Here is a 22,044-nt window from a genome sequence, read left to right as displayed (position 1 = left end):
AACCCCGCCTCGCGGTGGTCACGTGACCCTCTTTGCGTGTCACCTGATGCGCCTGACAGTACGCTGCGGGCGCCGAGTCAGCTGATCTTGGAGTTGCGCTGCTTGCCTGCGGGTCGGGCTTCTCCGGTCCCTCCGCAGCCATGTCGTACTTCCCGGAGCTATACTTCAATGTGGACAATGGCTACTTGGAGGGACTGGTGCGCGGCCTGAAGGCCGGGGTGCTCAGCCAGGCGGACTACCTCAACCTGGTGCAGTGCGAGACGCTCGAGGGTGAGCCGCGGCGGGCTGGGGTGCCCGGCCTTGAAAGGCCGGCGAGGAGGCTAGCGAGGGCCTGAGGGTTCCGAGTTCTGTGCGGGGAAGCCGATGGCGGGGGTTCTAGAAGCGCCTGAGAGGCTTCGATCGGAATCGGGGGCTGATGGCGGGGTCGCTGGAAGGGGATCTACCTCCAGCTGCGGCTCGGCTCAGGCCGAAACGCAAACAAAGCTTTAAAACCTCAGTGGTTCGCCTCTGCTGGGGCCGTCTCTTCCCCGGTTACGGCCCCCATGTAGTTTGGAAGCGAGGGTCTCTAGGGAGTGAGTGGTTGGTCGGTGGGAGATGTGCCCATACCAGTCTCGTTACCCTGACGTAGCCAGAGTGAGCTGTCCCGTGGCAACGGAAAAGCCCCCCACTTCCCTCGTAACACGTACACCAGGGCTTTTGGGATCATTGTGTCTTCTCCTGGTCCGAGGGGTGAACCTTGCTGGGGAATTGCTGAGCCTGCATAGAGTTTCCCCCCATCGCGGAACCACTGGCTGAACAGTCTTCTGAAGGCAGTGTTTGAGAGAGCAAGGTGTGGCCCTGCAAATCAGGGAAGTCCATACACATGGATTTGGCCAATAAATCCAAAAACCTCAGCGAAAAGGATCCTTGTTGAGATAGGGTTTTCCTAGCACAAAAATTGTGAGAGAGGCCGAGTTCCCTTTTCCTTTCAGCCCACGCAGCTTCAACGTGGGATGGACCCCCGAGGCACAGTTGCATCAAATTTACTGAATGAGAGATGCCCCTGATTCCAGTCTTTGCCTCCTCTCCCTCCTCCCAGGTGGTAGTGAAGGACACAGTGGCTGGGATGTGATCCCCATCCCAGACCCCCAAGTTTACTGTTGAGCTAGTCTCATGGTAGCTAGAAGTGGAAGATGACCAGATGATTCACCCTTTGAGAAAAATTTCAAATAAAAAATGTATTGAGGTTAAAAGTGAGCTCAATGAAAAACCCCAGTTTTTGTTTGTCTTGCAATAATGCAAAAACATACCTTTAATTTTTACAACTTCCTGAAGTTAAAATACACTTGTGGACTTTGTGGTTTTAGCATAAGTGTACAAAAAAAGGTTGTTCACCTCCCTTATGGGAGTGGAAGTGAGGAAGGAGAGGAGAGCATTTAGGGTGCTGGGTTGTAGGAGCCTACCAGCAACCTAATTCTCCTCACTGTTGGAAAAGGAGAAAGAGAGGGGCTCTCTCTGGGGCAGGGTCTGACACACAGCTGATACTTAATGTGAGTTTTGTGGACTGACTGGCACTGGAGGAAGATCTTTGCTTAGATCTGAAGGTGAACTCCATTGATTACTAATTGACATTTGGGAAACTTGTTTCTCTCAAGGCTTTCCTCATTCTTGCTGCTGACTCCTCCTTAACCCTACCCATCCCCCAGCTTCTGAGGCCACAGGGTTCCCATCTTCCCAGCAAGACCCTACGCCAGTGATGGCGAACCTATGACACGCGTGTCAGAGGTGACACGCGAACTCGTTTTTTTGGTTGATTTTTCTTTGTTAAATGGCATTTAAATATATAAAATAAATATAAAAATATAAATCTTTGTTTTACTATGGTTGCAAATATCAAAAAATTTCTATTTGTGACACGGCACCAGAGTTAAGTTAGGGTTTTTCAAAATGCTGACACGCCGAGCTCAAAAGGTTCGCTCGCCATCACTGCCCTACGCCATCCTCCACAAACATATTAGGCCATTCTTCCTATAATAGTGCTTGGGACAGAACCCCCTTGTGGACCACAGTACAGACTTTTAGCATGACTTTCAGGGATTCCCTTGCTCTTTCACACATGTTACTTACCTTCTCACAAGCCATGCCCCTGGAACTCTTGGTGCACATAGTGTGGTGGACTTCGGAGTTAGACAAATCTGAGTTTGAATCCCAGCTCTGCCGATGACTGGATTACCTAGGACAAGTTATTTAACCCCTCTGGACCTCGGGTTCTTCATCTAATATATTAACAGTACCTATCTCAGAAGGTTGTGAAATGACAACAAACTATTATGTGTGCAATACTTCACCCAGCACCAAGCACAGAGTAAGTGCTGGCTAAATGGGAGTTCTTGTTTTCAGTACAGTTTGCACTTGCCATCCCTCTGCATCCTTTTTTTTTTAAAAACAAAAATATATTTCCATAGACTTTTAGAGAGAGGGATAGAGAGATAGAGAACATCAATGAGAGAAACATTGATCAGCTGCCTCCTGCACGCCCCCTACTGGGGATTGAGCTCATAACCCGGGCATGTGCCCTGACCGAGAATCGGACTGTGACCTTCTGGTTCATGGGCCAGTGCTTAACCACTGAGCCACATCGCCTGGGCTCTGCTTCCTTCTTGTCCCCATGAAGCCCTGTGACTCCCACCTTTTAAGGCCCAACCCCAGTAGCACCCCATCATAGAACTTCTCTGTGGCCTTGCTAGCCTAGAATGTTGTTCCCTCTACCCAATTACAGCTCCTGTTTGTGCTGCTTCCCTAGATGTTTCTTGAAATAGAGGTTGGGATTTTGGGGACCGTCTATGATGAGGACTTTCAGAGGCTGAGGATAACCAGAAGCAGGAAGAAGTGATCATAAACTCCAATTTGCCCTCTAAAGAAAGGCCTCCTCTGCTTCTGAAGGTGACAGCAGAGGCCTGGCCTCCAGGTCTTTGTTGTGGATGTTTTTGCCTCCCTATTCCCAGGGGAAGGGGGAGGAAGATGGGAAGGGGACACCAAGGAAGCCTGTGGTGCCTAATGAGGTCTGTAGCAGTATCCTGAGGTGTTAATTAGATTCCACATATGAATGAGATCGTGTGATACTTGTCTTTCTCTGACTGGCTTATTTTGCTTAGCAAAATACTCTCCAGGTCCCTCCATGCTGTCTCAAAGTCAAGTCTTTTAATATATAGGTTCTCTGTCTCTCTTAGTTTTTCTTTTATTTATTGAAGAAGCCTGGCTATTTAATCTGTAGATTTTCCCTCCATCTCAATTTTGCTGATTACCCCTGCTGTATAGTTTAATAGGTTCTCCTGTCCCTTGTTTTTCCTGTAAATTGGTGGTTAGATACAGAGGCTTGATTATATTTAATTAAAAATTTTTTTTAATGTAGCATTTTTTAAAAAATATATTTTAAAAAATATATTTTTTTACAGAGAGGAAGGGAGAGAGATAGAGAGTTAGAAACATCGATGAGAGAGGAACATCGATCAGCCGCCTCCTGCACATCCCCTACTGGGGATGTGCCCACAACCCAGGTACATGCCCTTGACCGGAATCGAACCCGGGACCTTTCAGTCCGCAGGCTGACGCTCTGTCCACTGAGCCAAACCGGTTTCGGCTAATGTAGCATTTTTTTAACATAAATCAGGGAAAGCGCTTCTTTTTAAAAAAATATTTTTTTTATTTTTATTGATTTCAGAGAGGAAGGGAAAGGGAGAGATAGAAACATCAATGATGAGAGTGATTCATTGATTGGCTGCTTCCTGCATGCCGAGCCCGCAGCCCGGGCAAGTGCCTTTGACTGGAATCAAACCAGGGACCAGTCATTGTGCAGGCCGTCGCTCTGGCCACTGAGCCAAACCAGGCAGGGCAATATATTTGATTTTTATTATTTTATTTTATTTTTTAAAATATATTTTATTGATTTTTTACAGAGAGGAAGGGAGAGGGATAGAGAGTTAGAAACATCGATGAGAGAGAAACATCAATCAGCTGCCTCCTGCACACCTCCTACTGGGGATGTGCCCGCAACCAAGGTACATGCCCTTGACTGGAATCGAACCTGGGACCCTTGAGTCTGCAGGCCGACGCTCTATCCACTGAGCCAAACCGGTCAGGGCAATATATTTGATTTTTAAAAAGAATATTTAAGAAGTAATATTTGTACTTCCATTGGGAGGCACACGATACCTAGTTGTTTCTCTTTTTGTGACATAAGGAATCATTGATATTTATCGCCTAGAATAATTATTTCAGTAGGGCTTGCAAAATGGTGATATTCTGTGTTTCCTTCTGCAATTGCCAGTTTGAATACTTTTATACCTGGAAACTTACCGTAATCAACTACGTGGTTACTCTGAAAGTCAGTCTAGTTAGGAGAGGCAGGATAAATGCTTGATTGTTTCTCATATTTACCAGCTTTCAAAATAATGAGTTGGTTTTCTAACATTCTCCAAAGATGCTTATGAGGTTTATTTGTTCTCCTTTTTGTTTTAGTATCATAACACAGTATGGATGTTAATCTATTTGTTGTGGTGTTCAAATTGTCCCTTGGCCATGGGAGCTTATTCAGTAGCCTGCCAAGTCTTTTGGATACAACCTTGTAGACCAAGCATGTCAAACTCGGGGCCTGCCAGCCGCGAGTTTGACATGCTTGTTGTAGACTTTGAGAGTTTCCCTATTTCTGGATGACAATATGTTCTAATCTTATTTTGTACATTTCCTGAACCAGACCTAGAGTCGTCATTTCTCTTAGGGGGCCTGGCTCTTTTTATTGAAAACTGATATGTAAAGACCATAATCTGAGTCCACAGGGTTCTCACTGCTACTGGGTTGGTCATTATTTCTAGGATTTTTCTATGGATTAGCTCTTTTATTACTCAGAACTGTGGACATACAGAAAAGCATACAGCTTGCTGGATTATGCAGCCACAACTCAGGTGATGGTTCCAGATTTGGAGTGGAGGCACTGCCTGACACTTGGGCCAGTCGGGACCTCTCCTTCCTGTTCTCAAGAAACATGACTAACATTCAGGAAGGGGAGAGCCCGTGAGTTAGTCAGTTGGGGAGCTTTGTTGAAGAGCTCCCACGTGTGACATGCTGGCTGTCTTTCAGAACACTTTATCCCTCTCCGTCCCGAGTCATTTGTTTTCTATTCATTGCACCACCTCCTTCTGCATTTCAACATTATTTCACAAGAGACAGTCTCATATGGGAAGAAGAAAGCGAGACTCCAAGCTGGGCGCGCCCAGTCACCAGTCACATGAAACTGCAGATGCAAATGTGGTTGGTGTCTTCCAGGAGTGGCAAGTCATTCAGTACTGATTATGGTGTGACTGGAAAGTTAGCCAGAGATCCGCTCTGGGAGGGTTGCAAAAGCTGTAGGAAGTGCTTTTCCCTGAGCGCAGCTGATGGGAGGGCAAAACCGTGGGACTGGGACTTGAGAATGTATTTGTAGTTTTAAAAGCAGATTGGAGAGAGTCTTCTGATCAAGATGGCAGATGCAGGAGAGGAACATGACATTCTTTTCACTCTGAGCAGAAGGTCCTGGCAATAAACATCTGGAAACTTGTCCACTAAAAAGAGAAAAGTGATACATAAATGCGTATGTACAGAAGCCTATTTCAAAAGGAAATCAAACTTGCTAGTAAAATGTTTGAGGTTGCATTAAGAACTGATAATGCATATAAACTTTAGATGATTTTGTGGTTTGTTTCTGTGTAATACGGGAAGTTGCTGGTCATTGAATTCATTGAATTAGTCAAAATACTTCCCCAAAGATTTAATTTTAAATCACTTCTGATAGAGTAATTTTATTTTTATGTGATATGGCTTCATGTTCATATTTTACGTTACATGTTTTTTTTCTTTTCTAAAAAATTTATAATTTTTCTGCATTGGTCCATATATCTGTTTTCCTTATAATATGTGGTTATCTAAGTTAATATTTATGTACACCATACTTAATTTGTAAGTTTAAAGCAAATCTGGAAAAAATTAAATAGCAAATGAAAAAAAAAGAAAAGACAAGTGAATTGGAGGAAAGGGCCGCATTGGAGGTGGGGAGAACATTTTGCAGAGTCTTACAGTAATCTAGGCCAGAGATGATGGCAGTCTGTTCTCAGGCATTGGCAGGGAGCACTGTGGGGAAAGTTTAGGAAGAGGAATTGATAGGACTGGAGGGTTAGATAAGGAGGCTGAGGAAGAATGAGTCAAGGCTGATATCCTCATCTCTGGCTTAGGCAGTTGTGTAGGTGGCAGAGTGAAATTTGGTGGAATGTAGAAGGAACAGGTTGGAGAAGGAGTGAGAAAATGGGATTGATGAATCTGTGTTTGAGTGGAGCTGTGGAGGCTTGGGAGACAGCTTGGGGAATCAAGGTAGAAGTGTGGCCATTGACCCCAAGAGAGAGTATAGAGTCAGAAGAGTAGAGGCCCAAGATGAGACCCTCCCCCAGGAAGGGCTTCAATTAAGCAAGGATGGGGAAATGACAGTCCCGCCAGAAGGCCAGAGGCAGCCCCTGAGAGGCAGGTAGCCACCGGAGAGGACCTGAAAAAGAAGGCCAGGCAGCCTTCCATTTGGTTTTGCCATTCAGAGGTCATTGGCGACTTTAATGAGAATAGAGGAGAGAGGGGCTAGAAGCTGACGACAGTGCATGGAGTGGATGGGCAGAGACAGTGTATACACAGAGCAGAAATCACTGATGAGCTCAGCTCAGCCACTCACTGGCTTTGATCTTGGGCAAGTCATTTATCCTCAGCTGTACAACGGGAAAGTTAATGAGAGCTCTATGAGATATTGGTGAAGTGTAAGCACGGGGCCTGGGGCAGAGTGAGCAGTCACCGTGGAGGTTCCTTCCTGTCACACCTCGGAAGCAGGCGCCATGATGGGCCTGGAGTGGGTAATGCAAACATGTCACACAGGCCTTGCTTGGGGGCAAGTGTGCCTGTGTAATGGGCAGACTGATGAACATCAAACAGCATTGATGCCCAGCCGGTGTGGCTCAGTGGTTGCGCATTGACCCATGAACTAGGAGATTATGGTTTGATTCCTGGTCAGAGCACATGCCCAGGTTGTGGGCTCCATCCCCCATTGGGGGTTTGCAGGAGGCAGCCAGTCGATGATTCTCGCTCATCATTGATGTTTCTCTCTCCCCCTCTTCTTTCCTCTTTCTGAAAATACATAAAAACATATTTTAAAAAGCAGCATTGAGCCCTAGCCAGTTTTCTCAGTGAATAGGGCTCAATGAAGGGTCCTGGGTTTGATTCTGGTCAAGGGCACGTATCTCAGTTGCAGGCTCGATCGATCACAAGTGCAGGTGGCAACCAATCGGTGTGTCTCTCTCACATCGATGTTTCTCTCATCTGTCTTTCCCCTCCCTTCCACTCTCTCTAGAAGTCAATGGAAAAATACCCTTGGTGAGGATTAATAAAAACAGCATTGATGTACAGTAGGTGCAGGGTACCTTTTGGGGCACTGGGAGCATGTGAAGAGTGACAGAGGGTATATGGTTTCTTTTTGGGGTGATGAAATGTTCTAAAATTGCTTGTGGTGATGGTTGCACAGCTATATAAACATCCTAAAGCCATTGAATAGTACACTTAAATGGGCAAATTGTATGGTATATGAATTATATCTCAGTAAAACTGTTCCAAAAAAAAAAATTAGGCCAAGGAGGCGGGAAGAAGGAATGGTATTAGTGCTCTCAGAAACGTGAAACTGCATGGAGTGTCAGCGGAGCTTGAGAAAGTGGGAAGAGAGAGTAGAGCACGTGTCAGGGATGTGCAGGGCTGAGGGAGGATAGGAACCTCGGCTGCTGCATGGAAGGGCTTGGGTATCTTGGAAGGACATGCAGCTCAGGAGGGATGAGGTTATGATTTAAAAAAGAGAGAGAGCCAAAACCGGTTTGGCTCAGTGGATAGAGCGTCGGCCTGCAGACTCAAGGGTCCCAGGTTCGATTCCGGTCAAGGGCATGTACCTAGGTTGCGGGCACATCCCCAGTGGGAGATGTGCGGGAGGCAGCTGATCGATGTTTCTCTGTCATCAATGTTTCTGACTCTCTATCTCTCTCCCTTCCTCTCTGTAAAAAATCAATAAAATATATTTTTAAAAAAATAATAAAAAAAATAAAAAAGAGAGAGAGACACACATTCTTCAGTTAGGTGAAAGGCAATGTGTGGGAAATGTTGCCTAAGGTTTTCTGTTTATGTTCTTGTCTGGAAACATTTTATGTTCTGTTTTGCTTGTCAAAGGAGACTATATTGAATTAGTGAGCTTAGATGACTATAGCTGGGACAGAACACTAGTTTAGCTCAATCCAAACTCCCTCAGAGTCAGATCTGGTCCAAAGCAAGAGATAACACAGTCCTGACCATCCAGTGACCACAGCAAGAGGAAAGAGTTTAGGGCACATGGGGGGAAGGGTGTGTCAAAGGCGATAACTAGAACGAAGGGAACAAGTGTGTTGAGTCTCTGAGCTGTGAGACCCTAGGCCCCACACGTATCTGAAGTTTTCCCATCAGTATTTAAGGATATGTTGTCCCGTCAGCCCTGGGCAGTGGCATCACTGCATAAAGAGACCCCTGATGCCCCATGATTGGATCTGGCATGGATCATCGGTGGTGACCATACAGCATTCTGCCGTGTTTGTTCCTCTCCAGCCCCAAAGCAGGGAGGAGGCTAGGGATAGGAGGAGGGAGGTCTTGCTGCCATGAGCCAGCTTGGACTTGGTTCTTCTGTGGATGGAGAAGGGAAGATTTGGGGGTGTGATGCAATTAGAAATTTGGTCTGGGGCTCGGGAGGATGGACTTAGAAGGAGGCAGGCTGGAGGCAGGCAGCTATGCCAGCTCTCCAGGTGAGAGGACGTGGGCTGAACTGGGGCAGGCGTGGCATGCGGGGAGATGAAGCACTGGGTCACAGACCAGCTTAGGGGATGAAGCACACAGGATTGGGCCAGTTTTGATTAGATATGAGGGTGTGAGAGGTTAGAAGTCAGGCTTCTGACTCATCAGTGACTGGAGCTGTTTCTGAGATGGGGACCACCAGAAGAGGAGTAGGTATGGGACATGGACGAGGTGGTGGAGGAGGAGGTGTTCTGTCTCAGATGTGCTGAATGGGAGTGTATGAGGGAGGTGGCTGTGTGGGCCTGGAGCTTAGGGGAAGTAGCTCTCAAGATACCAATCTGGAAGTCATCAGCACGCTGGCTGGCGGCAGTTCAGCCCACGCCTGGCCATCTGTTGGCTTGCAGTCAGGGCAGGCCTCTCTTAGAAGCTAGTCCTGCCAGAGGCTGGAGAGCAGCTCCATAGTGGGCCAAGTGAACACAAGTGGACACAAGCGTGCCTGATGAGGACACCTGGCATGGAGCTCAATTTGGCAAGTGGAGCGGGGAGAGCAACAGCCAGGGATTCCCCCTCCCGATGCCTGCTGTGCCGCCTCCTGCATGACTGGCCATGGTGATTTTTGTTTTCTTTTTAACTAAACATATATGTCTTTAAATTCTGAAAGTTCAGTTGGTGGAAGGGTGACTCAGTGTGGATTCTTTGGGAGATAAATTTTCACTACCTTATTAACATTGATATATATATATATATATATATATAGGGTGTCCCCCCAAAAAAGGTATATGTTATGCCCAGATTTCAGGATCCCCAAGAAACCAACAGGGAGCCAGCCAGTCCGATGCAAAAGCAAAGAGTCCTTTATATTTCAAGCTAGCTTGAGCTCCCCATCCACCACACTCACCGACACAATGGCAAGCCAAGTGGCCGAGAGAGAGTACCCCGCGTAGAGACGGGTTTTATAGGGGGGGGGGGGGTTGGAGTAAGGGGAGGAGAAAGGACTGTGCTCTGCCGATTGGCCAGGCGCAAGTCGGTGTCTTGTTCCTGGGTGTGGCTAGCAGAGTCTTAGACTTTCGGGAAGAAGCTCTTTGCCAAGCACGTGGCCAAGGTAAGATGGAGGACGTAGCCCTTACCCTGGGGCAAGATGGAGGGCCTAGCCCTTGCCCTTTCAGTATACACACTTTAACAGCTGATAGCCCAATTTTGAAAATTATTTTAATAAACACTGCCTTTATAATTATTCACATTGTGTGGATACATTTTTGGGGGCACACTGTTACTTTATAGCCTCACTTACAAATTACATCCTCTAGATTAGCACCAGATGGCATGTATAAAGGTGTTCACGCCAGCCTTGTAGTAGGTATCAGTAACCTGTTAGAACCAATGGGATATCAATCGACAGGGGTGTGTTAAATAAACCATTATCTATGCTTACAAGTACTCAAAGTCTGAAGTTCCATAGAGCAGTTTAGAAATACATTGTTAGGTGAGAAGTTGCAAAGCATTTTTAAAAATATATTTTTATTGACTTCAGAGAGGAAGGGAGAGGGAGAGAGATAGAAACATCAGTGATGAGAGAGAATCATTGCTCGTCTTCCTCCTGCACGCCCCTCCCTGAGGATTGAGCCTACAACCCAGGCACGTGTCCTTGACTGGAATCGAACCTGGGACCCTTCAATCTGCAGGCCTATGCTCTCTCCACTGAGCCAAACCGGCTAGGGCGCAAAGCATTATTATAACATATTCCCATTTTAGTAGAATACTAGGTGAATGTACATGGGAGAGTATTGGAAGCATAGATACCAAGTTGTCTAGAGTGGCAGCCTCTGGGGAGAAGGACAGGAAGGCTGGAGGGGAATATTTCAATTTCTGCTTTATGTGCCCTTCCATTGTTTGGTTGAGGATTTGACTTCACATTCAGAGCTGTCTGAGTCTTAGAAAACCTCCTCTTGACACTTGATGGTGCCTGAGGGCCCAGGCCAGGGCTGGACCTTCACATCACCCAGGCCAGAGCCGCAGGGCCCCTATTCAGGTACAGCTCCCCTGCTCACCTCTCACCTGGCCATTTTTCTCTTTCCTTTGTCTCCTCCTCCCAGCCCCACCTCTTGCATTCCCTTTGCAAGATTACGTCTTGCACTAGTGTATAATTTAGTTGATGTTATCTGGGAAGCTTTTTATGGTCAAGACAGTAACAGTCCACATGGGGACTGATAACCCCCGTTTCACCCAGGAGGCTGTGTCAGAACTCGCTCGGGTGGGTGGTGACATGCCTTTTCAGTGATTTCTTGGGCCTGGTTTCTGAGATGGAGCCAGTGTCTGAACTCCTGCCCAGGGCCTTTATTTTGTGTTGTTAATCCTCACCCGAGGATATTTTTTCCATTGACTTTTAGAGAGAGTGGAAGGGAGGGGGAGAGATAGGGAGAAACATCCTTGTGAGAGAGACACATCTATTGGTTGGGCATGGGGGTGGGGGGGAAGGATTGAGCCTGCAATTTAGGTTCAGTGGAATCAAGGAATTTAGGCCCTTGACTAGAATCGAACCTGGGGCCCTTCAGTCCATAGACCAACGCTCCACCCACTGATCCAAACCAGCTAGGGTACCTAGGGCCTTTGGAATAGGCCTCAGCATAGGCAAATGTCAGCCATCAGGACTTTTGAAGATAATAAGACTTTCTGGATAAATCAGGGTTTCTGGATGGAAGAGAAGGAAAGGTCCCAACATTTTATTTTATTTTATTATTATTGTTTTTTAAATGAGATTAATTTTGTGTGACTTTTTATTGTTTTGTTTTAATCCTTACCCAAGGATATTTTTCCATTGATTTTCAGAGAGAGTGGAAGAGAGAGGGAAAGACAGAGAGAAGTATCGATGTGAGAGAAATACATCAATTGGTTGCCTCCTGCACATGTACAGACCAGGGCCTTGGCCAGGGAGGAGCCTGAAACCAAGGTACATGCCCTGGACCGGAATCGAACCCGGGACCCTTTGGTCTACAGGCCGACACTCTATCCACTGAGCCATACCGGCTAGGACTTTGTTTTACTTTTTAAAGGGGCATTTTATATATTTTTATTGATTTCAGAGGGGAAGGGAGAGGGAGAGAGAGAAACATCAATGATGAGAAAGAATCATTGATAGCTGCCTCCTGCACGTCCCATACTGGGGATCAAGCCCGAAACCTGGGCATGTGTCCTTGACCAGAACTGAACCCAGGACCCTTCAGTTTGCAGACCAACGCTCTATCCACTGAGCCAAACCAACTAGGGCCCAACACTTTATTTTAAACATTCTGCATAAAACACTTCTAGAATGTATTAGTTTTCTTTTCTCTTTTCTTAGCAGCACACACTGAACATAGCGGAGCTGTTTCGCATGAGGGCTGTTAGACTTGCCATGAGATGGAACAGAACTGTCCCTGAGGGCCCAGTTCTGCTTCCAATAGTTTTGTACCTGGGCCCCCTGTCAGGCTACCCCCTCACCCTTCCCGCCGTGGTCATAGTGCCTGATACAGCACCCAGACGCCTTTTCCAACTTATGGCTGTTCTCGTGCTTTGGGCTCAGCTGCCAGACACACTCTAGTTTGTTAGGAGGGTCTACATCAAAAATGAACATGATGTAATTGTCTCTCTTGTGAATCATCGGTACCTGCTCAGGGCCCTAGGGCCTCTCTGAGTTGCCTTTCTTGAGTTCTGTGTGAGGCCAGGCATCAGGCAGACCATGCTCCCTTTCTGGCCAGCTGCCTGATGCTAAGCATGTGGTTTAAGCCGTGAAGCTTATTTGCTCCCCTGTAAAATGAAACAAATTACTTGCAGGTTGTTAGGATTCAGCAGCACAGTGCCTAGTGAATGCTCAATAGGTATTTGTATGATTGGATGAGTGACAGTGCTTTATTGGTATTGGCAGGGGACTAGGCTTTGAGGTGCAGAAGAGGAGAAGCTGAGATCCCCATTTTAGAGGGGTGTGTCATGTCCTCAATTGTCCTGTTTCTGGGTGATTAAACTGTGTGTGTGTGTGTGTATTTATTATCCTCACCTGAGGTCATGCTTAGACAGAGGAAGAGAGAGAGACAGAGAGAGAGAGAGAGAGAGAGAGAGAGAGAGAGAGAGAGAGAGATATCAGTGTTGCTTCCCAACCGGGGAGCAAAACCTGCAATCCAGGCATGTACCCTGACCGAGAATCAAACCAGCAACCTTTTGGTGCACTTGGTGATGCTCAACCAACTGAGCCACTCTGGCCAGGCAGCACTTGATTTTTTTAGTTGCCGTTTTAGGCAATAGAAAGCAGGGGTAAGGAGCTAGATAAAGGGACTTGGAAACTTGGGAGGGTCTGGCCAAGCTGGAGAACAAGAGTGTAGAGGGCTGAGGAGACGCAAGCTTCCTCTTCGTCCTCTTCACTCTGTGCCCCAGAAGCCTCTGTCTCCACCAATGCAAGGCAGACCAATCCCTCCTACCAGACTCAAGCCCACCTCATCTCATTTTGGCTTTCCCAGACTCATGTCCACCTCGGGCCTGTTCCCTCTTCTTTATGTCACATTCCTACTTGGCTCTGTGGGTGCCTGCAGTCTACTCCCTCGGGGATCGTTGTCTGGGGGAGATGCAGACCAGGAGGCGGAGGCAGTGATTCAATTGGAGAGGGAGCTAGAGTTAGAGGATGACAGTGCCATCCTCCATTTGGCCACAAGATGGTGCACCAGGACCACTCAGCTGCCCGAGAGCTGGGTTAGGGGTTGTGGCTGGAACAACCAGGCTGTGAGTCAGCCAAGCTAGGTCTCCTCTGCTTTTCTGGACAGCACCTGCCTATGGTCGTTGTCCCCCAGGTGTCTTCCCTGAGCCCTACTTCCTTCACCCAAGGTCCAGTTGACCTTCTTAGATTAAGTAGGGCTCGTGGCATGGTGTCTTCCTGTCTGTCCATCCCTTCTTATCCTCATCTCCCTGTGCCCCAGCTTCCTGGGTTGGGAAGGGGAAGGTCAGGGGACAGTTCCCTAGTGCGCTCTGCCTTGGTGTCCAGTGCAGCTGCTCCAGCCTTGACCTCAAGCTGTCCTCACTTCCCTCCACCTGGGTCATGCTGGCAGCTCTCAAAGTCAGAGCAGCAGCTACAGCATTGTGCTTGCCAGCCATGAGCCAGGGGCATGGGGGGCACCAAGTAGGAGCTTGAGGCTGTCAGGAGGTCAGGGCTATTCTTTCTAGGTTCCCAGAGGCACCACTCCACTCTGGTCCTCCCACTGTGGTCCCTCCAGGAGAGGGAAAAGCCATCCTCAGGACAGACCCCCCCAACCTCCTTCAGCGCTCTGGGGGACATGTGGAATGTATGTGGCAGGTACATGCATATAAGGTGACTTGGAAAGAGGTCCAAACCAGGTACCCCAAACTCTCCATAGGTATTCTAGGTACACACATCATGTTGCAATGGGGCTGTTATCAGGTGAATGACAATTCTCCTGCACCCCAAGTTTGGGGGCGGGGGGGCTTTCCATTGGCCTCCCTGGCTCCTGCCTCATTCAGCACCTACTGCTTGGATGATTTTTTTAGAAAAAAAATCTATTCTTTACTGGAATATTGGCCTTCCTCCTCTGTTAGAGTATGAAGATCAAGGGCCTGAAGGGCACTTAGTAGGCCAGGCTGCTATTGCATAGCCTGATGCCCACTCTGCCTGTCTGCACCCAACACCCTGCAGCTCACCCTGCAGCGTGAGGGGCTGGGCTGTGTGCACACAGGTGGTCCTGAGGAGTGGCAGGCAGGACTGTGGCAGGGGAAGGGGGTGTGTGGAGGAACAGCTCTGACTCGGTGTTGGGCACTGCTTTTCTGGTCCTTGGCATTTGCCCAGACCTTGGCCACTCAGGCAATGGTTTCCAGGCCTTGACCTCAGCTGAGGCTTCGTGTTTCGTTGGCGGATGGGGCTTTCCCCTCTGAGGACTCATCTGTGGTGTCCTCGCTGCTGCTCTTTTCTGCGGGCCCTGCTCTGGTGGCTGCTAGAGGCTCCCCAGCCCCGGGCCTCTCCTGCACCTGCTGGCAGTCCTGCCAGGGCTGCCCCATAGGTACGCAGGCCTCTGGGCTCATCTCGAGCTCCTGAGTGACCCTCGGGGGCTGGGGTTGCAGAGAGTCAGTGTGATTCGGGTCTGACGAGGTAAAGATCAGAGCTGGCCACGCCCCTGGAGGTAACCCTACTCAACCCTCTTATTTTACCTGGGAAACTGGGTCCAGGTGAGGCCCATGGGCTTGCCTATGATCTCCTGATCTCCTGACACCGTCTTGGCTCCTCCTGTGCAACCCCTACATTCTCAGATGCAATCCTTCATTTGTTCACTGAAGGATTAGGCCTCTGTGTGCTCGGCCCCCAACTCCGCGCAGTCAGAGAGGCCCTGCTTCTGGGGCCCTTGTAGTTACTACCCCAGGCCTTGCCACATGGTGTCTAGCTTGGAGATTAAAGGGTTGGGAGACGAGGAATATGGGTGAGCCACAACCTGTGACCTGGCACATAGGGCCCTAAGTCCAGAAAATGGGGTTGTGGCTTCCCCGTTGCCCCCGATCCTCAAACCTTTAAGCCCAGGGGAAATGAGGGTTCTGGAGGCAATCTTTCAGGCCTGGCCCAGGCTCCATGTCATTGCCATTCCTCCATTGCTTACATCATTCAGACGTAGCTGCTTCTATGAGGCAGCCTGAGCAGGCGACCACCCCTCTCCCAGGGGCTGGCCTAGGTCCACAGTGCTGACCACACTTAATGTGGCCTGTTACTGCTTCCCCTGCACAATCCTGCCTGCCACTCCTCAGGACCACCCGTGTGCACACGGGGATGGCAGGACATGTGCAGTGAGGGGGTCTGGGGCCCTGTACAGGACCAGCTTGGATGCCTACTGCTCCTGCCACTTCCTGCCTGGCTCAAGCCTCTTGGCTCTGCTGGGCACAGGTATGGAATGGATCAGCTCTGCTCCTGGCCTGGGCTGCACACACCAGTTTCTATGAGCTGCAGGGGATGAGGCTTCGTGCTGAGAGCAGCATGGCTCGCAGCCCCAGATGAGGCTCGATCCTGTAAGCCCATCCTTGAGGCCTAAGTCTAAGCAAAATGAATATTTCCATAGCTTTGGTTCTAGGCACCGTGGAGCTGGCAGGATGCTCCAGCCAGGATCCCGCCTGACCTGGCTTCATCTCACTGTGAGCAGCCTCTGGGAGCCATAAAACTGCCCTGCCCCCGTGCAAGGGAGCTGCCGCTTTCTTTAGTGTCTTTCCTTAGCGTAGAACAGAAGCCCAGCATCCAGGGCTGGCAGGGCTGCTCAGGCGCTGAGGGCCAGCAGACCCAGGAGCCACCCATGGCATGGGCCAGCTTTTGAGCAAGCTCATTGCCACCGCTGGCCTTCCCTGGGCGGCCCGGCACCTGGCCACTCCGGACCACTTTACCTCTCTCCCTCCACTCAGGCCAGCTTCCATCTTTGGGGAAATGACAAGAAGCTCTTCCTTGCAGCCCCAGATTCACTGCAGCCTCCAGATTCTCTAACTGCAGTGGCAGACCTGGAGAGGAAAGAGTTCACTCAAGGTCAAAGTACGTGGCAGCTGCAGAGGTGTGGCCCCTGCCTTCCAGGGTGAGGCTGGGTCTCCTGATTCCCAGGCGGGGCTGTGGCAGAGCAACACACAGGGAAGCTGCCCTTCCAGTCCTGTGTCCTGAGACGCGTCCTGTGGAGCCAGGGTGGGGTGTCCTGGTGAGGGGCTATTCGACGTTTCTCCGGATCTCCGCGAAGAGAACTTCTTGGAACTTGCCCTGGGTGCAGCTGTAACCAGTTCTGCCCCTCCCTTTGGCACATGGGACTGTTCCCTACCTGGCACCCTCCTGACTGTTGGATAGGTTGACTTCCTCATGGGATATGAGAGATGTTTCATTCTTCCAGCCACAGGGACGAGGTGTTCTGGAGAGCATGAGGGCAATTAAATGTGGCTCTGCTCTCACCTGCCACCTGTCTCAGAGCGGGGAGAAGGGTGGTGAACCTGGGTCAGACATCCTGCTGCCTCCTGGACATGGGGAGTGACACTCCCGTTCGATCCCTGTATCTGATATGCTGGTGGGTGGTGTCACTGGCCCCACATATCAGCTGGGCCACCTCTGCAGATCAGTCCCATCCCCTTTTGCAAATGCTTCACCTCATTGAAAGGCCTCAGGCATGAAATAAAATGCTGGTTTAGGGACCGAGGAAGGAGAACTCCTGGCCTCTCCCTGCAGGAGCTCTGCCCTGCACCAGCTGAAACCCAGTAGCTTGCATGCGGCTGTGCCAGCAGTAGACTCCAGGTTCTTCCCAAGACTGCTGGCCCGCCAGCCCGGGGGCTTCCCATGGAGCAAAGGTTGCCCTTGGCTGTACCTCCTGCTTGCTCCTGTGGCCCCCAGGGCGGCAGCTCCAGGGGTAGCAGGTGGTGCAGAGTTAGGTCCTACCTCTGCCAAGTCCCTGGGGCTGCCCATAGCTCTGTGTGATCTTGCTGGTAGGTGAGGTGACATGTGGGCTTGGGGACAGGAGTCCCAAATTTCAAGCCAGCTCTGTTGCTCCTTTGCCAGGAGAGAGCAGAGTAGGGCCTATGTGTTTGCATGCCCAGGCTGCACGAGGCCCCCGCAGCCTTCATGACAGGGAGGAGAACATGCTTGAGCCCGTGGGGCAGAAGGGGACCACGGGAAGCAAGGGCAGGGGCATTCTGTGGAGCCCTGAGTAGGACAGCCTGAGCAACAGCCTGCAGTCAAGCACCCACCACCTGCCAGGGGCTGAGGGTTTTAGCTGGGAAGGTCTGGGTGGGATCCTTTCTGCCCGGAGAGATGGACTGTGGGGGGCTGGGCTCAGTCCTCTCTGTAGCACTGCCTCTGTTCGGGGTCTGTGGCGGGTGCCCTGGGAGGCGGGCACTATAGGGACCTTCACTGGGTGACCAGCCTGTAGCCTGGGTTCAGAGAGATTCCACAGGCTGCTCAGGGCCAAGCTGTGAGATAGGATTCAAACCCAGGAGACTGGCTCCAAAGCCCCGGTTTTCTCCCCTGCCCCGCTGAGCCGCCTAGGAAGTAATATCCTGAGACCAGTGATCCAGCAAAACAGGGCTGCAGAGGAAGCCTGGTGCTGTAGCGACCAGCAGGGATGACGGGTGGGCCCTGCACTGGCCAGGGCAAGAGGCCATGGACATCTTAGTTGGAGGCAGGGGCAGTGCCAAAGCTCTGGACGGGGAATGGCAGGCGGCACCCGAGAGAGGGTAAGGGGAACTGCATTTGACAGGAGGAGTTGGAACTCGGTCAGTTGGTATTGCATGAGGTTTGCAGGGAGTCTGTCATGTGCTCTGGCAGAGGCCTGGAGGCGAAGAGGATGCTTAGTCTGTGCTTCAGGCCCCAGGTAAAGCCAGGGTTAATGGTTTCCATGCTGTGGCTCCCACACTGGGAGCTCCAGATGTAGTGCTCTGACCCTGCAAGCCAGGCCGCCAGTGTACACATCTGCTTTGGAGCTGATATGAAGAAGAGGTCTCACCCACCCCCAGAGCCTGGGGAGGAGACACAGGCACAGCACATTCGCTGAGGGTGGGGGGGCTCTGGCTCCGTCGGGCCACCAGCCTGGCCATCTGGTCACATCTGTGCATCTGTTTGAGTTTCCCTGCTTTGAGCCCCCAAAGTTGCAGCATCCGAGAGCCTCAGGGGGCAGAGTGAGTATTGGAGCCAGAGCCCAGGCCCGGTCCCTTCAAAGCAGACCCCTCGCCTGGGCCAGGGGAGAGGTATAACCGGCTACAGTGCCCTGCGCCCTCACGGGGAGTGGCAGGATGGGCACACTGGGTTCTAGGGAGCATGTCTGCACATCTGGTTTCACTCAGCGGGCCGCAATTCCTGAAAACCCCTGAGCTCCCCAGGAGAGTGTTGCTGAGTGACCTCTGGAAAAGCAGAAGTGAAGTCTGGGAACACGCTGTCCTCTCACACTCTGCCGTGGCCAGCTGGCCAGCAGGGTCCCTCCGTGGGCCATGAGGCCATGGGTGAGTCTAGAGCAGGGGGCTGCCCCGCCTAGGATACTGTGCCAGGGGTTGCCTCGATGCCTGTTGGGCCCCTGGACTGCGTGGGGCCAAGACCCTCCCTTCCTGTCTTCCTAGGGCCCTTAGGAAGGGGCTGCAGAGGTGTGGGGGCTAGCGAGGCCACGTGCCTCCTGCCCTTGGGAGCTCTGGAGGGGCTGAAAGATCACTTTCAGGGCTGGCAGGATCTGGGAAAGCTTTCAAAAAGTGGATGGAGAGCAGGGCTGCCCAGCTGCCACCTCTCAAGGCTCAGCTAGGGCTGGCTGCCAAGCCCACACTTTGTCCTGCAGAGAGTGCAGATCAGGCTAGGGTTCCCCATGCCCCCCCCTTAATCAAGGGCTGGAGTTGTAATCAGAGGTGCCAGCTGGGGTCAGGGCTTTACCACTGGCGGGGAGGGGGGTCCTGGACCAGAAGTCCTGGGTTGAGGAGTAGACAGGAGGTGGAAGGACAGATGGAAACTGCGGGGCCAGCTTGAATCTGGTGTGGTCCTACCTAGGAGCCCTGGGAGGAGGAGCCACGCCAGGTGGTGTTGGGCTACAGCCTGCCCAGGCACCTTCGGAGAGCTCAGCTGGGTCCTGCTGGAGCCGCAGCCATGGTCTCTGACACAGGCAACCGCAGGGTGGACAGCAGTGCCTGTGGAAGAGGAGGGGCAGGGGCTCTCAGTTTCCAGGCTGGGGGTGTGCCCTCCAATTCAGCTGCTCTGGCTGGGCCTGAGGAAGCAGCCCTGTTTCCTGCACTTCAAGGGCTTCTTTCTAGGGCATCCTGTGGACTTCCCTGGAGCACTTGCTGGGGGCAGAGGTCACAGGCAGGCCACCCTAGGCGGAGAATAGCATTGGTAGGGCCCAGGAGTCCAGGGCTGAGGTTGAAGCAGTGCTAGGACTGAGGGCATGGGACCTCAGGCTGTGGGGAGGTGGCAGGGCTCAAGCTCTGGGGTCACAGGGGCTGCTGGGTAAAGGTGACTAACGTGTTTGAGGGCTTCAACCTTATAATGGTGAAGAGAATGGACTTGGGAGCAGGAGCCCAGCAAAGGGCCCTGTGGTGGTGGTGAGGTTGCCCGGGTTGCGCCCGGAAATGGAGTTGGGGGAACGTCACCAGATCGTCAGGACAGGCAACACTGGGCAGTGGAAGAGGTGTGGGAAGGTCCTGGGTAGGGTGAGGAGTGCTGAGGAGCAGGCCCACGGCCCTCAGGCGAGGCCGGCGGCACTGGGAAGCTGTGTTGTTTGTCTTCCTTTGTGGAGGGATGTAGGTCAGAATGCAGAGTGAACTTCTGATAGCAGCAGCATCTTCTTGGACATGAGAAATCGTCCTCTGAGGAAGCCTTTTACTGTGAGATCCAAGCTGACCAGACATTCTTGGTGCCAGGCCACGGATGGGAGGATTTGGGGTAGACAGCTGGGCATGTGGGTAGACCAGTGCGGTACCCCGAGTCTGTGCTAACCAGAACACTGCTCAGCTTCAGCCCAGGCATGTCTGGGGCTCTCTGGGGCCATCACTGGGGCTGTCAGGCTGCTGAGCTCAAGGCGCAGAGCAGAACTAGCCCCTGCCTTCCCAGAGCCCCTGGCGTCCTCGGCTGCCCTCGGGGGCTGGGCCAGGGCTGGGTGGCCAGGTCTCCCACGAAGCTCTCAACAAGTTCCAGGCCTCTCCTCCTGTGCTCAGATCCCACCCCCCAGTCACACCCCCTCCTCCTCACGTCCCTCAGAGGGAGCAGGAAGCTGAGGGTGGGGGATGGGGTGGGGAGGTTTCTAACGGGCCTTGTCCAGCCCTGAGGACTGTCTGAAGGGCTCGGGGCTGCCTCCACGGCCCAGCCGCCAGCTTGTCGAATAGGGTCAGAGCCGGTTCAGAAGCCCTGTGTGGGCCCAGCTGAGGGATCCAAGTCGCCTTCCTGGCTGGCAGGCTGTCCCCTCTCCTTGGGTCACAGGGAGACACGAGGCTTGGCCAGGGAAAGTGGTCTGGAACGGCCCTTCAACAGTGTCCCTGGGGACTTTTAAAAATGAGTTTCCTGGTAAGGAAGACTCTTAGGCCTTGGGCAGGATTCTCGGTAGAGTCTCCCGGGTTTGCTCTGATCTGACAAACGCCAGCAGAAACCACCCGGCTGTCTGCCTTCCAGCAGTGCTGGGAGCCGTGGCTTCCCCAGATGCAGCGTCAGCAAAATGAAGCAGCCAAGGCACAGGGGGTTTGCTTTAAGGCCCGTGCTAAGCCCGGGGAGGGGCGGGGGGGAGGGGGCTGCAAAGGAGAGCCCACCCCTCGGCTTTACTCTCTAGGTTAAATGCACACGTCCCTAGCTTCTCGAGGAATGGCTGATACCACAAGTGATGCCAGAGAGGCTCGCCAATGAGTCATGACAGGCCAAGGCCTCTGTCAGGTGGACAGTGAGTGTCCAGGCTGCCTCTGAGGTCATGGGGTGCCATCCAGAGATGGAGGTGGAGGCTCTGGCCTCTCTGCCACCTGCCAGCTTTTGTGGGACTAAAGTCGGTCTGGGCAGGTAGGTGTATATTTGGAAGGCCCATCCTGGGCCAAGGGCTATGGGAGAATGTGGTCAAGGATGCAAAGGGAGGAGAGGAGACCAGAGTTGGGATGGACAGAATCCATGAGGCCTGATCCACATCTCAGCCCCTCTGTGTTTGACTGTTGGACTCTGGTCAATTTTCATATTCCCTCTGATTTCTGTTTTCTGAGTCTGTGAAATGGGCATGCCTGGGAGGCCCAGCACACACGCTGCTCCTGGCAGTGGCTAGGTACTCACCAGGGCCTCATCTGTTTCCAATTAAATTGGGTGTTGCTTCCCCCTTATGTTGGGGGTGCTGACTCCCACCTGGCCAGGGCCATGTGTTGGATGGAGTCAGTGGGGGTTGGAGAGGGGAGAGGGTAATTGGTGGTGGGGGAGTTGTTGAGTAAGCGAAGGGGAGAGAAGTGGACAGGTTTGGGCCAGGCTTGGCTTCCAGCTACTGTCTGCTCCACAGCCTCCCCTAGTGGGGATTTGAGCATCTGCATCTGCTGTACCCAGGCCAGAACACCCGCCCACTTTTCTTTCAAGTATCGCAGTACTTAGTGAGAGATGAAAGTATATAAAATCAGGGCATGAACATGACTTGATAAATTCATTAGACTTAATTTCAATCTATATATACAAAAGCCAAACAACCATAACAACAGAATGACCGGAATGACCAGTTGCTATGACATGCACTGCAGTAGCCTACCGGC

The 22,044-nt window shown here is 51.4% G+C and overlaps 1 protein-coding gene across 1 annotated transcript in view; it reads left to right on the top strand.

The window, feature by feature from the left end:
- Nucleotides 1-53: 53 nt before the first annotated feature.
- The window catches only part of ATP6V0D1 (ATPase H+ transporting V0 subunit d1), a gene marked incomplete at its 3' end in the record, with an annotated part of 38,399 nt that continues 16,408 nt past the window's right edge, over nucleotides 54-22,044 (top strand). The window contains exon 1 of the mRNA XM_006099485.3: nucleotides 54-270. Within this exon, the coding sequence (XP_006099547.1) occupies nucleotides 141-270 (130 nt within the window). The remainder of the gene's footprint in view (nucleotides 271-22,044) is intronic.

Source organism: Myotis lucifugus, unplaced genomic scaffold (genome assembly GCF_000147115.1).
Source record: "Myotis lucifugus unplaced genomic scaffold, Myoluc2.0 scaffold_274, whole genome shotgun sequence".
In the NCBI taxonomy this organism is placed as follows: domain Eukaryota; kingdom Metazoa; phylum Chordata; class Mammalia; order Chiroptera; family Vespertilionidae; genus Myotis; species Myotis lucifugus.
This window is presented reverse-complemented; position numbering and strand designations above follow the sequence as displayed.